Below are 15,707 nucleotides of genomic sequence, written 5' to 3' on the forward strand. Positions count from 1 at the left end.
AGCATTGCCAAGGATTATGAAATCTCAGGAAAAAATACTGAAGACCTTAGAAGTACAGATGGTCTTTTTATCACAGTTACTGATCAACTCAAATAAAAAAAGACTTTAAAGTGAAGAGAAGGGAATAGAGGAAAATGCCTAGGTCTATGCACTAAGCTGTATACACTGATAAAAGTGACTATATGTTACAACAAGTCGGCTAGAAGCAGCTGTTGTGGTGTAAGACCCAACAAAATTAACAATCATTGCTGCTAGCACAGGTTCTTTGATCTGCTCAACTAAGAAAAGTAACGTTAAGGGGTTAACAATCTTACTTTAATACAGCATACATGTATAAGCTCACTTAGCTCAGGTGGAAAAGCCAGCAACTTGAACTTCAGAGCAAATACAAACAAATTACAAACATACACAATATAAACAGACCAGTTCATAATCCATAGTTACCAGGAAAGCATCAACATCTCACAATCTCACAAGCCCAGGGAGCTCTTGGCTGACCCAGAGTCACGCGCCACTCTTCCAGTGACTGAAAGCCCCAGACAGAACACCAGCCTTTGAGCTTTTAAACTGTGTTCAGCGCTCAAAGGATTCACACCTAATCAGCAAAAGGGCATGAGCCTAGGGCTTTATACCTACTAAGGCTTAACCAAAGGCATTTGATTACTTCAGCATTTCTAAAAGAGAAAACAGCAAAAAAAAAAAAAAAAGTCCCATCTTATACCACATCTCTCCTGTCAGACTGGCTAAAATGACAAAACAGAAAAATGATAAATGCTGGAGAGGATGTGGGAAAATTGGAACACTGTTATACTGCTGGTGGAGTTGTGAACTGATCCAGCCATTCTGGAGAGCAATTTGGAACTGTGCCCAAAGGGCTATAAAAACGTGCATACCCTTTGACCCAGCAATACCATTTCTAGGGCTATATCCCAAAGAGATCACACAAGTGGAAAAGGACCCGTATGTAGTAGCAAAGAATTGGAAATCAAGGGGATGCCCATCAATCAGGGAATGGCTGAACAAGTTGTGGTATATGAAGGTAATGGAATACTACTGTGCTATAAGAAATGGGGATGACACAGACTTCATAATAACCTGGAAAAACCTACACAACATAACGCTGAGTGAGTGGAGCAGAGCCAGGAGAACATTATGCACAACCACAGATATATGGATTCTGTGAGGGCTAACTCTGATAGACTTTGCTCTTCTCAGAAATACAAGGTTCAAAGACAACTCCAAAGGACTCATGATGGAGAGAGCTGTCTACATACAGAGAAAGAACTGTGGAGTCTGAATGCAGATTGAGGCGAACAATTTGCTCTCCATTTTTTTCTCTTTTGTTTTTGTTATTTTTGGTTTTGTTTCTTTTCTCTCATGATTCATTCCATTGGTCATAATTCTTCTTTGCAACTTAACTACTGTGTAGATAAGTTTAGTGCGAAGGTTTATGTAGAATCTATATCGAACTGCATGCCGTCCGGGGTGGGGGGGAAGAATGTGTACAACTAAGTGTTGTAAACTAAAAATAAAAATCTAATTAAAAAAAAGTCCCACCTTAATTACCAATAAACTATATATAAACAATAACAGTACTGATGATCAGAAATTAACAGGAGGGCTAAGCCAAGCTAACATAATAAAAATGACAATTTTACCTAATTTACTTATTTAGTGCCATACCAATCAAACTACCAGAAAATTATTTTACAGAGCTAGATAAAATAATAACAAAATTCATCTGGAAGAACAAAAGATCCAGAATATGAAAAGAAATGCTAGGGAAGGAGGCCTAGCCATATCAGATATTAAACTGTATTATAAAGTAGCAACCATTAAAACTATTTGGTGCTGGCTAAGAAATAGAGTGGTGGATCAGTGGAATAGGTTAGATACACAAGACACAGTAGGCAATGAGTATAGTAATCTACTCTTTGATAAACCCAAAGAGTCCGGCTTCCAGGATAAGAACTCACTATTTCACAAAAACTGCTGAGAAAACTGGAAAATACTATGGCAGAAATTGGGCATAGACCAACACCTTACTCCACATACCAATATAAATTCAAAATGGGTTCATGATCTAGATACAAAGGTTGATACTTCTTGGGAGAGAAGGGAATAGTCTACCTGTCAGACTTATGGAGAAGGGAAGAATTCATGACTACACAAGTGATAGAGAACACTACAAAATGCAAAATGGATAATTTTGACTATATTAAATTGAAAAGTTTTTGTACAAACAAAGCCAATGCAACCAAGATTAGGAGGGAAGCCAAAAATTGGGAAAGAATTTTTGCAATCAGTGTCTCTGACAAAGGCCTCATCTCTAAAATATACAGGGAACTGAGTCAAATTTATAAGAATACAAGTCATTCCCCAATTGAGAAATGGTCAAAGGATATGAACAGGCAGTTTTCAGAGGAAGAAACTAAAGATATCTACTATTATGTAAAAAAAATGCTCTAAATCTCTATTGATTAGACAAATGCAAATCAAAACAACTCTTAGGTACCACATCTCTCCTGTCAGTTTGGCTAACATGACAAAACAGGAAAATGATAAACGCTGGAGAGGATGGGGGAAAATTGGAACACTACTGCATTGTTGGTGGAGTTGTGAACAGATCCAGCCATTCTGGAGAGCAATTTGGAATTATGCCCAAAGGGCTATAAAAATGTGCATACGCTCTGACCCAGCAATATCACTTCTAGGGCTATATCCCAAAGAGATCATACAAGGGGGAAAAGGACCCGGATGTACAAAAATATTTATAGCAGCTATTTTTGAGGTGGCAAAGAATTAGAAATCAAGGGGCTGCCCATCAATTGGGGAATGGCTAAACAAACTGGTACATGAATGTAATGGAATACTATTGTGCTATAAGAAATGAGGAGTAGATGGACATAATAAGAACCTGGAGAAACTTATATGGTCTGATGATGAGTAAAGAGAGCAAAACCAGGAGAGCACTGTACACAACCACAGACACAATGCTTCTGTGAGGACTAACTTTGACAGACTTGGCTCTTCTCAACAATGCAAGGTACTAAGACAGCTCCAAAAGACTCATGATGGAAAAAGACGATCCACATCCAGAGAAATAATTACGGAGTCTGAATACAGACTGAAGCATACTATTTGCTCCCTCTTTTTAAAATTTTATCATTGGTTTAGTTTTATCTTTCTCATGATTCATTTCATTGGTTATAATTCTTCTTTACAACTTGATTATTGGGAAAATAAGTTTAATGTGAAGGTATATGTAGAACCTATATAAGATCACAAGCTGTCTTGGAGGGGGGGGAGAAAATTTGGAACTCAAAAACTTATGAAACTGAGTGTTGTAAACTAAAAATAAAATAAACAATATATAGCTTAAAAAAAAAAAGAAATTCACAGGAGACAAAAGCCAAGAAAAGAGCCAGCATTAAAATCCAAGGCCTTAGATGTCTACATACCAATGTAAAAATGATAGACCATAATTCGGGGAAACCGGCAACATTCAGAGCTCTCTAAAAGTATAATAAGCTGCTTTGGGAGCTGGAATGGATTCCCTCTAATTTGAGGTTTTCAAGCAAAAGCTAGAAGACCACTTGTTGGACATGTATGTGGTAGAGGCAGGATTTTTATTCAGATATAGTATCTGCAGATAGCCAAAAATTATTTACCAGCTATGGGAAAGACTGAATCACATCTATTATTTGGGACTCATATGGCATATGGTGCTATGTAAAGTCACATCTTACAGAATCACAGAATGAGACTTTGAAGTGACTTTGGTGGTTATTCAGTCCAATCCACCCCCTCCCCGCCACCAAATCAACTCTATATTACACCCAGTAAGAGATCATTCTGCCTTTTTTTTGAAGAAATGCAAGCACCACCTCTTGAGGCAGCTGTTCTACTTCAAGAGCTCTGTCAGAAAGTTTTCCTAATATCAAGACTAAATTTGCCTCTGAAAATTTCTACCCATTGTTTCTGGTTCTGCCCTCTGGGGCCAAACAGGATAAGTTCATTCCATCTTCCAAATGACCCTTCGAATACTTGAAGATAGCTTACCATAGCCCTCCCAAACCTTCTCTTCTCTGTGCTAAATGTGCTCTGTTCCTTTAAACAATCCTCATACGACATGGAGTCAAGGCCCTTTGCCATATGAGCTGACCAATGTCCTTAAACTATGGTGCCCAAAACTGAACACAATATTCCATGAGGGCAGATTATAGTGAAATTATCACCTTCCTGTTCCTGAAAGCTATGTCCCTCAATGAAGCCCAAGTTGGCAGACCCACCATGCTGCTTTTAGTCAAATCCACTAAAAACCCAAGCCCTTTTTCAGAACAACTACTGTTTAACCATGCCCGTCTCATCTTTGTACATGTAAAGCTTATTTTTTTTGTACTCAGGTATAAGTCTTTACATTTATCCTTACTGAATTTCATTTTGTTAGATTCAGCCCAATGCCATAGCCTGCAAAATGATTTTAGGATCCAGGCTATGTTAGGAGATATATATGTATATGTATGTGTATGTGTGTGTGTGTGTGTGTGTGTGTACATGTATATAGGATCCAATATTTTATCTGTCTCTTCTAGCTTTGTATCTTCTGCAAATTTGATGAGCATGCCACTAATGCCTTTCTATAAATCATTGATCAGCATGTTAAAAAGCATAGGGCCATGAAGAGATCCTTAGAGTCTCTCACTGGACTCCCTGCCAAGAAGTCAATAAAACATTAACACCTGGAGTTAACTGGCATTAACTGGCTATCCAACGAGTTCTGAATCCATCTGAATATATGGTGGTCTAGTCTACATCCTTCCATATTCTCCTTAAGAATAGCCTGAAATACATTATCAAAAGCTCTGCTAAAATCAAGGTAAGCAGTATCCATGGCATTCCCCTCATCTGAAAGGTTAACAGTCCTGTCAGTAAAGAAAAGAGATTAGTCTGGCATAACTGGTTCCTGATGAAGCCATGTAGGGTCTTTGCAATCACCACTTCTCTTACTAGATGTTCATCAACTTTTTTAATAATACATTCTAGAATTTTCTAAGGAAATAAAGTCAATATCACTGGCCTATATTTTGTAGATTCTGGGCTCTTGTCTTTTTTGAAAATCAGTACAACACAAGCCTTTTTCCATGATCTTTCAAGTAACCCTGCAATGATTCACAAACACAAACACAACACAGATAGGAGGATAGAGCTCATCTGGTGCAGGGGACTGGAATTCATCAAGGACACCTAGGAGCTCTCTTATTGCCTCCTCATTTATCTTCAGTGTCCATCCCCCATCAGCCCTTTTTCTTCTCCCATTTCTAGTCCAAAGGCCAGGAAACAGAAGCAAAAGAAGAATTAAGTATCTCTGTGTCCTCTTTGTTGCCTGGACCATCATCCTGGCTACCTGACTCACAGGTCTTTTTGCTTCTTTGATGCTCCTTTTTCTCAAAAGAGCATAAACAACTCCATATCCAATCAGTTATTGAGCCCCATTATTTCTACCTTCATAACCTCTCTTACATCTCCCATAGGCCCTCTTCTCTCCTCTGACACCACTACATGCCTTATCTCCTCAGGCCTTGACTAGTGCAACAGCCTATTATAGAAGAGGGTCTCCATGCCTCAATTCAGCAAACATTTACTGAGTGCTTACTCTATGTTTGGCACAAAGAAGGTGAAGGCCCTGCTTTCGAGGAGCACATAGTTGAATGGGGGAGACAATGAACAAAAACAAAAAACAATCTATATACAAATAAGCTATATGCAGAATAAACAGAATAGAATAGAATGCAGAGGGATCAACAAAGACTTCCTGTAAAAGATGAGATATTAGCTGGGACTTGGAGGAAAGCAGGAGGCAGAGATGAGGAGAGAGAATTTCAGGTATGGAGGGGACAACCAGAGAAAATGGGTAGGTGGAATTTCTTGTTTGGAGAAGAACAAAAAGGCCATTGTCACTGGGTCAAAGAGTATGTGAAGGAGTACAAGGTGAGGGAAGGAGGTAGGTTGTGAAGGGTTTTGAACGCCAAACATAGGATTTTGTATTTGATCTTGGAGGTGACAGGGAGCCACTGGAGTTTACTGAATAGAGAGGCTGACGTGGTCAGCCTGGTACTTTATGAAAATCACTTTGGTGGCTGAATGGAGGATGGACTAGAGTTGCGAGAGACTTGTGGCAGGCAGACCAGCCAGCAGGCTATTACAACAGCCTAAGCATGAGGCAAAGAGGGCCAGCACTAGAATGGTGGCAGTATCAGAAGAAAGAAGGGGGCATATTCAAGATATGTTGCAAAGGTGAAATACATAGGCCTTGGTAACACATTGGATATGGAGGGTGGTGGCAGTGAGAGATAGTTAAGGAGTTGAAGTTAACTCCTAGGTTGTGAGCATGAGGGACTGGGAGAAGGTAGATAAAGGGTTTATGGGGAAAGAGAATGAACTCTGTTTTGGACATGTTTGATTTAAGATGACATCCAGGCTGAGATATCTTGAGACAGCTCAAGTCTCTCCTCACTCCAATTCATAGGCCACTCAGCCATCAAACTGATATTTCTAAAATGCAAGTCTGATCACATTACATCTCTACTCAATAAACCCCAGGGGCTCCCTATTACCTCCAGAATAAAATATGAAATCCTGTGTTTTGTTTTTAAAACCCTTCATAACTTGACCCTTCCTACCTTTCCAGCCTTCTTATACCTTACGCCCTTTCATGTTCTGTGTGATCCAATGATAATGGCCTCCTTGCTATTCCTTACACACAAAACACCATCTCCCATCTCTGAACATTTTCATTTGCTGTCCCCCATGCCTGAAACTCTCCTTCCTCATCTCTGCCTCCTGGTTCCCTTCAAGTCTCAGCTAAAGTTCTACCTTCTGGAAAAAGCCTTTCTCAGTCCTTAATCTTTGTGCCTTCTCTCTGAGACAAAAACTGATTTATTCGGGGTCAGTTGCAAGACGTGTCATCATTTCCCTGATGTCATGGTCCTCTTCGAGGGCAAAGGACAAACACAACCTGTGAGTAGATCGAGCTGCCTGAAAGTGAACCCAGCTAGTTGGGTAACTCAGCTTGTTCTTTCCCTCTCCTCAGGAAGACAAATTTTGATGGCCAGAAGCTGCCCACTTAATTTGGGGCTTACTGGCTAGATAGATTTCTTTGTACATAGTTATTTGCATGTTATCTTCCCCATTAGACTGTGAGCTCCTTGAGAACAGGGACTGTTTTTTGTTACTTCTTTGTCTCTCTAGTGCTTACCACAGTGCCTGGCACATAGCAGGTCTTTGATAATGGCTAGATAACAGACTTTTTTGTTGATCTTAGCTTCACCAGTCTCATCTCGCTCTGAGCTTTAGTAGTCCTGAAACTATTTTTAGAGGTCTGTGACATGTGCTTATATTTAATTATCTTCTGTTACCTGGCCTTGTTTTCCATATTCTGTATATTTCTTTAAAAAAAAATCTAAGTTGCCTGTTGAGTTCCCTGTGCAACTACAACTGTCTTTTCAGACAAATTGGATTTTTCTTCCTCACTGGAACTGTTTCTTTCGCCTCTTTTTGCTCTTCTTGAACATCTTCTCACCTTCTATCCTTATGGTGGGGTAGTGGGGGGCAGAGGGGAGGCAGGGAAAAGATACTTTCCCTATAGCATTTTAATTCATGAAATTCTACCTATCTTTTCCTCTGAATTCTTAAAAATCTCCTTTACTAAAATCTATAGTACATGCTTTCTATTGCCTCCAGGATCAAATACAAAGTGCTGTGTTTGGCACTGAAAGCCCTTTGTGACCTAGCTCCCTCCTACCATTCTAGTCTTCCTGCACCTTACTCCCCAACACATACTCTGAGCTAGTGACACTGACCATCTGGCTGTTCTATAAATAAGACACTTCATCTCTTGGATCCAGGTATTTTCTCTGGTTGTCCCTTAAACCTAGAATGCTTTCCTTCCTCCATTCTGACTATTGACCTCCCTGGCTTCCTCTAAACATCAAATAAAATTCCACCTTTTGCAGGAGGCTTTCCTAACCCCTCTTAATTCCAGTGCTTCCCCTCTTTTAATTAATTCCTACTCATTTGCTATGTACACACACACACACACACACACACACACACACACACACACACACACACGACTATCAGTAAAAGTTCTGATACTGCCATCACTTGGATTTATTTTAAATCTTTTTATTCTGAATAGATGGGCAATGAGGCATTCTGGTTAACTAAGAGGTATCATGGAAAAATGAATAATTTTTAAAGAATTGGTATTATATCAGAACTATATTGCACATCAATTTTTTTTTGATGATTCAGAAGACTTCAGAATACTGTAGTATGCAGGTGTGTGATCATACACGTACATACAGAGGCTTAAGTTGTTATACAATGGATATGCTTTAAAGATATGGTTTCTACATATGACATAACCTTCCAACTCATTGTACAGTAGACACAGTAATGGATTCAGAGGCATGGGGCCTACATTATAATCAAGGCTCTACTACTTACTTAGTAGGTATGTAATGTTGCTGTTCAGTTGTTTAGTCTTGTCAACTCTTCATGACCCTATGGACCCTACTGTCTATGGGGTTTTCTTGGAGTGGTTTATCATTTCCTGCTCTCCACAGGCTTAAGGCAAACAGAGGTTAAGTGACTTGACCAGGATCACAAAGCTAGAGTCCGAGGCTTCATTTGAACTCAGGTCTTCCTGACTCCAGGCTCTGCATTCCATCCACTGAGCCACCTGGCTGTAATGTTGGGCACTTAAAATCTGTGGTTTTCCATTTCCTCATTTGTAAAACAGGTGAATGGACTAGATTATATTTAAGGTCCTAACTCTTCCTGTTTTAAATTTTAGGATCCTATTCCTCATCCACCAAAATGCAAACCTTATCTGAGGGGAATATTTTAGGATTCAATTCCTGCCTAACACTACCCAGAGTCAGCAAACATTATTTTTCAAGTCAGAAGGTAACAGCACATTCTTTTTAAAATAACAATTAAGAGTGCCATCTTATCTTTAAGCAGGAAATAATCACAGGCAGAGGGCAGGTGGACATCTTGGTTATGGTGAACCAGAGCAATCAAAAAGCTATTTTTAATTCCAGGAAATAAAGATCACCGTGGTGAGAGATTTACCTTACTACAGATGGTTTTCATGTTGTGAAGTCTATCAAGTGACTCTTGAGGGTTTCCTAGATACTGCTGAAGCTCTGCATGCAAAATCCTCATTGAGAAAGGCACCATTGAGCCTAGAATAAAAATCAAAAGCTGTTCAATTCTTTATTACCATGTATAATCCCTGAAGAAATTCCAACACATTTGTGTGTTTATACGTGTGTCTGTGTCCGTGTCTGTGTGTGTGTGTGCATATACACACATATGTGGATAGATGGATGGATGGATAGATAGATAGACAGACAGATAGAGAACCAAAAGAGTGATGACAAAGTATTTTATTTTCACCACTTTACTTCTTGGATGAAGTAGCTAACAGTACTAACTGCAGAAAAATGTGTTCCATTTCAGTGTATTGTTTAGTCATTCAGTCATGGCTGACTCTTTGGGACCTTACAATGGGGTTTTCATGGAAAAGATACTGGAGTGGTTTGTGATTTCCTTCTCCAGTGGATTAAGGCAAACATAAGTTAAATTACTTGCCCAAGGTCACACAGCTAGTATCTGAGGTTGGATCTGAACTCAGGTTGTTCTGACTCCAGGCCCAGCACTCTATCCACTGAGCCACTATTTCAACATAGAGCTTTGTAAAAATTTTTCAATAAGCAATGATCAAAACATACAAAAGGGCAGCTACTTGGTACAGTGGATAGATCAATGGGCCTGAAGTCAGGAAAAACCTGAGTTCAAATCCAGTCTCAGACACTTCCTAGTTGTGTGATCCTGGGCAAGTGACTTATCCTTTGTTTGCCTGTTTCCTCATCTGAAAAGTGAGGATAATAACAGCATCTACCTCCCAGGGTTGCTATGAGGATTAAATGAGATATCTGTAAAAGCCCTTATCACATAGTAGGTGCTATAGAAATGCTTATTCCCTTCACTTTCCTTTTCTTCTATAATACTGTTCTGAGATGCTGAAAAACAGAGAATACCACCAATGCAACCTAGAGTACTTCTTTGGCATAAAGAGTTTAATAACTCTACCTCACGAAGAGTAAGCAACTATGTTCTACTTCACTTCTTACACCCATTTAACTAGACAAAGTCTTGAATACAAACTTGCCGTAAGTATAAACACTGGACAATTCCAAATAATTAAACATTATTTCCTTTCATTATATTGAAGAGACCTGACCCAGAAGTCACAAAGCTACAGGCTGAATAGGTAGGTTATAAATATGCAAAGACTGAATAGTATGATTTTGAGAGGCCTTCCACCATAAAATATATCTCTTTCATATAGGATTCCCAAGGTACCTGAAAAATTCAAGTAACTTGTCCTAATTAAAATGAAAATATCAAAACATATTAAGCCATTATTAATAACATAAAATAACAATAAAAAACAAACTCAGTTCAAATTTGGGTTCTTAGGGCCTAGCAAGGCCTTAAGAAATGAAATGTCATGTTAAATTTTGATGAGGGGGAGAAATTCAGAGTACGTCCCACATGAGAGATGTATTGCTACAGGAGCCCTAGGCACCAAGGAGACAGTGAAGGGAAATGAGTATGAGTACCTATGGAAAAAGTCCAGGGCATGAAAGCTCTGAAAACAAGTTTTCCCAGTAATCAGTATGCATACTATACCCCACTTTCCTGCCAACACTTATCTGAACTATTATTCAGGGTCTGGGGTGATATTTGAGGACAGTGAGAGGAGACTTGGCCCACAGCGCTTATGATGATCACCATGGTCCTCCCCTTCCTTTCCCTACTATTAAGAGAGTGTGTTGAAAATTATACAATCACAGGGGTACTGGATTGATTAGATGCTTCTTTTTTCCCATCTGATACTTGAATTCTTCCTGTATTGCTCTACAAGGATAGGAATGCTTGGCAGTTTCCAGAGAAGTCAGGGTGGCTTAATTGCATGCAAACTAACAGCGATTAACTCCAGGTATTTAGAGGACTGTATTATCATAGCCACAGCCTAAATTGAAGAGAACTGCTAAAGGGCTTTCCAGACAGTGGCTGGTAATTGTTACTGGTGTGACACCAAGATACTACCTAGTAGTGACAGAAACCATTCTGAGGCCAGGGCTGTAGCTCACACTGATCTTGAGACCAGACACACAAATGGCAGATGGGACTAAAGTGGGATTAAAGACTGGCCAATGCCATAACTCTTGTTGGGTCCATTAAAATGTCATTTCCTTGAAGGCAGAGACCTTACTTTTGCCTTTCTTTGTATCCCAAGTACTTAGTACAATGCTTGGAACATAGTAAATGCTTAATAAAAGCATGTTGAGTAACTGGCAAGGTCTGGTAAGATGGCAGGGAGAATGATCTATCTTCTTGGCTTTTTTCCATTTCTCACTTATGTACAGAGAAGATCCCAGGCAGATTCCTGAAATACAATCCATAACCATGACCTGGGTGATAGAGGAAGGAACTATAACACACAAATGTTTCTAGAACTGTCCCTTTAATACCCCTAATGGTAACACTGGGGAAGGTGTTTGTATATAGCACCCCATGAGGGGAGTGTTTAATGGTTTTCATTGCAGTTTTGCTATCTTTAAAAATCATATAGCTGTAGGAAGGTGATTGCTTTTGTAACATAAACAGAGAGGGCAATACAACTGAAGGAGAAAATCAAGGAAAGGTTGGGGGGGGCGGTGTGGAGATATGAAAAGAGAACAAACAGCTTAGAATAAATTGTCCCAAATTGTGGACTCCCTGAAAAACAGAATAGAGTGAGCAAAGCTCAAAGACTCCACAAGACAACAGTAAAAAAACTCAGTAAATAGAAGAAACTGTAAGTTACCTACTGTGAAAACCAACTAATCTAGCAAAAGTTTGAAAAGAAGTAATTTAACAATCTTCATACCCCCTGAAATCGATGACTAAGCAAAGTATATGGAGACCATATTTCAAGAAATTATAAAATGAAAACTGCCTAGAACTACTAAAATGAGAAGGGAAAGGGAAAACAGAAAGACCCCACTTATCACCTTCTAAAAGAAAGCCAAAAAAAAAGCCCAAGTTGAAAATTCTCAGAAATATGAGAGCCAAAATATATTTTCCAAGTCAAAGAATAAATACGCAAAGTAGGCAGAGAGAAAAAGTTTAAGTACTAAAGAACCATAATTACAGTTACTTAAGATTTGGCAGCAAATACTATAAAAAAGCGGAAATCTCTAAATGCAATATTCCAAAAGACGAAAGATGAAGGCTTATGATTAACAATAACTTAATCCTGCAAATACCACTATAACCCAAAAGAGAGGGCAAAGGAATCTTCAATAGAATAGAGGACTTTTGAGCATTAATGATTAAAAAGATAAAAGCTGAGTAAAAATTTTGAAATGCAAACAGGAATCAAGAGAAACCTACAATGGTAAATATATATGAGCAATTCAAGGTGGCTAAATGATTAAGCGTTTTCGTTATAACAGGAGGAGAAGAGACAAGTGATCCTTCATAATCTTAATGTTTTCAAGGGTCACAAAGGGAGATAAATAAGACAGAAATAGTAACGGGCTGTGCTTTTATTCATTTTTGTTGTTTTTAGGAGAGGAAAGAAATGGGAGCAGAAAAACAATACATCAGGAAAGAAAGGAGGAGGAAGGGGGGGAGACTTAACTCTTTCACAAATGGGATATGTTAGAAGAACTTTGAACTTGAAACACAGAAGAAGGTATGGGGGGTGGATAATCTTATGATTACACTAGGAAATGGATAAAGAAGTTTTGAATACAAACACACACATATACACATTCATACCCGAAGTCTGGTGTATATATACATGAAACTCAAAAGGAGTACGGATGGGCACAGAGAAAGGAGAATAGCAATATAAGAACAAGACTAGATTCAGGAAAAGAATAGTCACAAGCAAAGTTTGTGGAGGGTTTATCATAAAGAATAACTAAAAAGAGGAAAGGAAAGTATAAGACACCCAGAGATCTGTATCTGGGCTTTGGGAAAAGAAGGATACAGGGGAAGGAAGAGTCTACTTCATTGATAGATTACTAGTATTAATTAGATGCCTTCTCCCCCTCTCCCCTGCCCCAACCGTTTCTATTTCATTTTTTCAAAAAAAAATTAAGAGGAAAAATTTTAAGACATAATCATCATTAATTGGATGAATGCACCCATAATATGAAGAAAGGTAGAATGGGTTAGAAAGCAAAATCTAACATTATGCTGTTTTCAAGAAACACACTTGAAAACTAAATAGTCACAGTTAAAATGAAGGGCCAGAGCAGAATTTATTATGTTTATTATTATGTTTCAGGAAAATTCAAAATCCTGATCTCACATAAGGTAAAAGACTTGAGTAAAACGATAAGGCAAAGATGATGAAATCATATCAATACTTAACATATAACATGAATGGCATAGTATCAAAGTACTTGAAGAAGATAAATTATAAAGAGAAGTCGAAAGTAAAACTGTAATGACTGGAAACTCTAATGGGCTTTTGAAAGGATTAGATAAGTCTAACAAGGATTTTTTTTTTAAATTAAAAGATGAACAGAATTCTAGAAAAGTTGGGCATGAGAGATCTCTGATGATTGCATTCTTTCTTTGGTGACAAAGAAGACCAAAACATACAGACAGAAGAAGTTAACAAAGTCAAAGAGCCTACAATAGAAACCTCCAAGAAAAACATGAACTGGTCCCAGGCCATGGAAGAGCTCAAAAAGGATTTGGAAAAGCAAGTTAGAGAAGTAGAGGAAAAATTGGGAAGAGAAATGAGAAGGATGCAAGAAAACCATGAAAAACAAGTCAATGACTTGCTAAAGGAGAGCCAAAAAAATACTGAAAAATACACTGAAGAAAACGTCACCTTAAAAATTAGACTAACTCAAATGGCAAAAGAGCTCCAAAAAGCCAATGAGGAGAAGAATGCCTTGAAAGGCAGAATTAGCCAAATGGAAAAGGAGGTCCAAAAGACCACTGAAGAAAATACTACTTTAAAAATGAGATTGGAGCAAGTGGAAGCTAGTGACTTGATGAGAAATCAAGATATTATAAAAGAGAAACAAAGGAATGAAAAAATGGAAGACAATGTGAAATATCTCCTTGGACAAACCACTGACCTGGAAAATAGATCCAGGAGAGATAATTTAAAAATTATTGGACTACCTGAAAGCCATGATCAAAAAAAGAGCCTAGATATCATCTTTCAAGAAATTATCAAGAAGAACTTCCCTGATATTCTAGAACCACAGGGAAAAATAGAAATTGAAAGAATCCATCGATCGCCTCCTCAAACAGATCCCCAAAAGAAATCTCCTAGGAATATTGTTGCCAAATTCCAGAGCTCCCAGATCAAGGAGAAAATACTGCAAGCAGCCAGAAAGAAACAATTTGAGTATTGTGGAAACCCAATCAGAATAACCCAAGATCTGGCAGCTTCTACATTAAGAGATCGAAGGGCTTGGAATACGGTATTCTGGAGGTCAATGGAGCTAGGATTAAAACCTAGAATCACCTACCCAGCAAAACTGAGTATCATGCTCCAAGGCAAAATATGGAGTTTCAATAAAATAGAGGACTTTCAAGCTTTCTCAGTGAAAAGACCAGAGCTGAATAGAAAATTTGACTTTCAAACACAAGAATCAAGAGAAGCATGAAAAGGTAATCAAGAAACAGAAACTGCAAGGGACTTACTAAAGTTGAACTGTTTTGTTTACATTCCTACATGGAAAGATGACATGTATGATTCATGAGACCTCAGTATTAGGGTAGCTGAAGGGAATATGCATATTATATATATGTTTATGTATATATATAAGTGAATGTGTATGTAGGTATATATCTATGTGTGTGTGTGTATATATATATATATATTTATGTATATAAAAGAGAGAGAGAGAGCAGACACAGGGTGAGTTGAAGATGAAGGGAAGATATCTAAAAGAAATAAAATGAAATTAAGGGATGAGAGAGCAACATACTGAGACAGGGAGATAGGGAGAGATAGAATGGGGTAGATTATCTCGCATAAAGGTGGCAAGAGGAAGCAGTTCTGTGGGAGTAGGGGAGAGGGCAGGTGAGGGGGGAATGAGTGAACCTTGCTCTCATCAGATTTAGCCTGAGGAGGGAATACCATACATACCCAATTGGGTATCTTACCCCACAGGAAAGAAGAGGGAGGAAGATAAAAAAAAAGGGGCGGGGGATGATGGAGGGGAGGGCAGATGGGGGTGGAGGTAATCAAAAACAAACACTTTTGAAAGGGGACAGGGTCAAGGGAGAAAATTCAATAAAGGGGGATGGATTGGGAAGGAGCAAAATATAGTTAGTCTTTCACAACATGAGTATTGTGGAAGGGTTATACATAATGATACACATGTGGCCTATGTTGAATTGCTTGACTTCTTAGGGAGGGTGGGTGAGAAGGGAAGAGGGGAGAGAATTTGGAACTCAAAGTTTTAAAAATAGATGTTCAAAAACAAAAACAAAAAGTTTTTGCATGCAACTAGAAAATAAGATACACAGGCAATGGGGTGTAGAAATTTATCTTGCCCTACAAGAAAGGAAGGGAAAAGGGGATGGGAGGGGAGTGGGGTGAT

General features: G+C 38.5%; 1 protein-coding gene across 2 annotated transcripts in view; it reads right to left on the minus strand.

Moving 5' to 3' along the window:
• TRAPPC12 (trafficking protein particle complex 12) overlaps positions 1 to 15,707 on the minus strand; it is a 157,781-nt gene that overhangs the window by 56,335 nt on the left and 85,739 nt on the right. For both annotated transcript variants that reach the window (XM_036751096.1, XM_036751095.1), the window contains exon 6: positions 9,142 to 9,254. In XM_036751096.1, the coding sequence (XP_036606991.1) occupies positions 9,142 to 9,254 (113 nt within the window). The remainder of the gene's footprint in view (positions 1 to 9,141; positions 9,255 to 15,707) is intronic.

The sequence above is a fragment of the Trichosurus vulpecula genome, chromosome 3 (assembly GCF_011100635.1).
Source record: "Trichosurus vulpecula isolate mTriVul1 chromosome 3, mTriVul1.pri, whole genome shotgun sequence".
Taxonomy (NCBI): Eukaryota; Metazoa; Chordata; class Mammalia; order Diprotodontia; family Phalangeridae; genus Trichosurus; species Trichosurus vulpecula.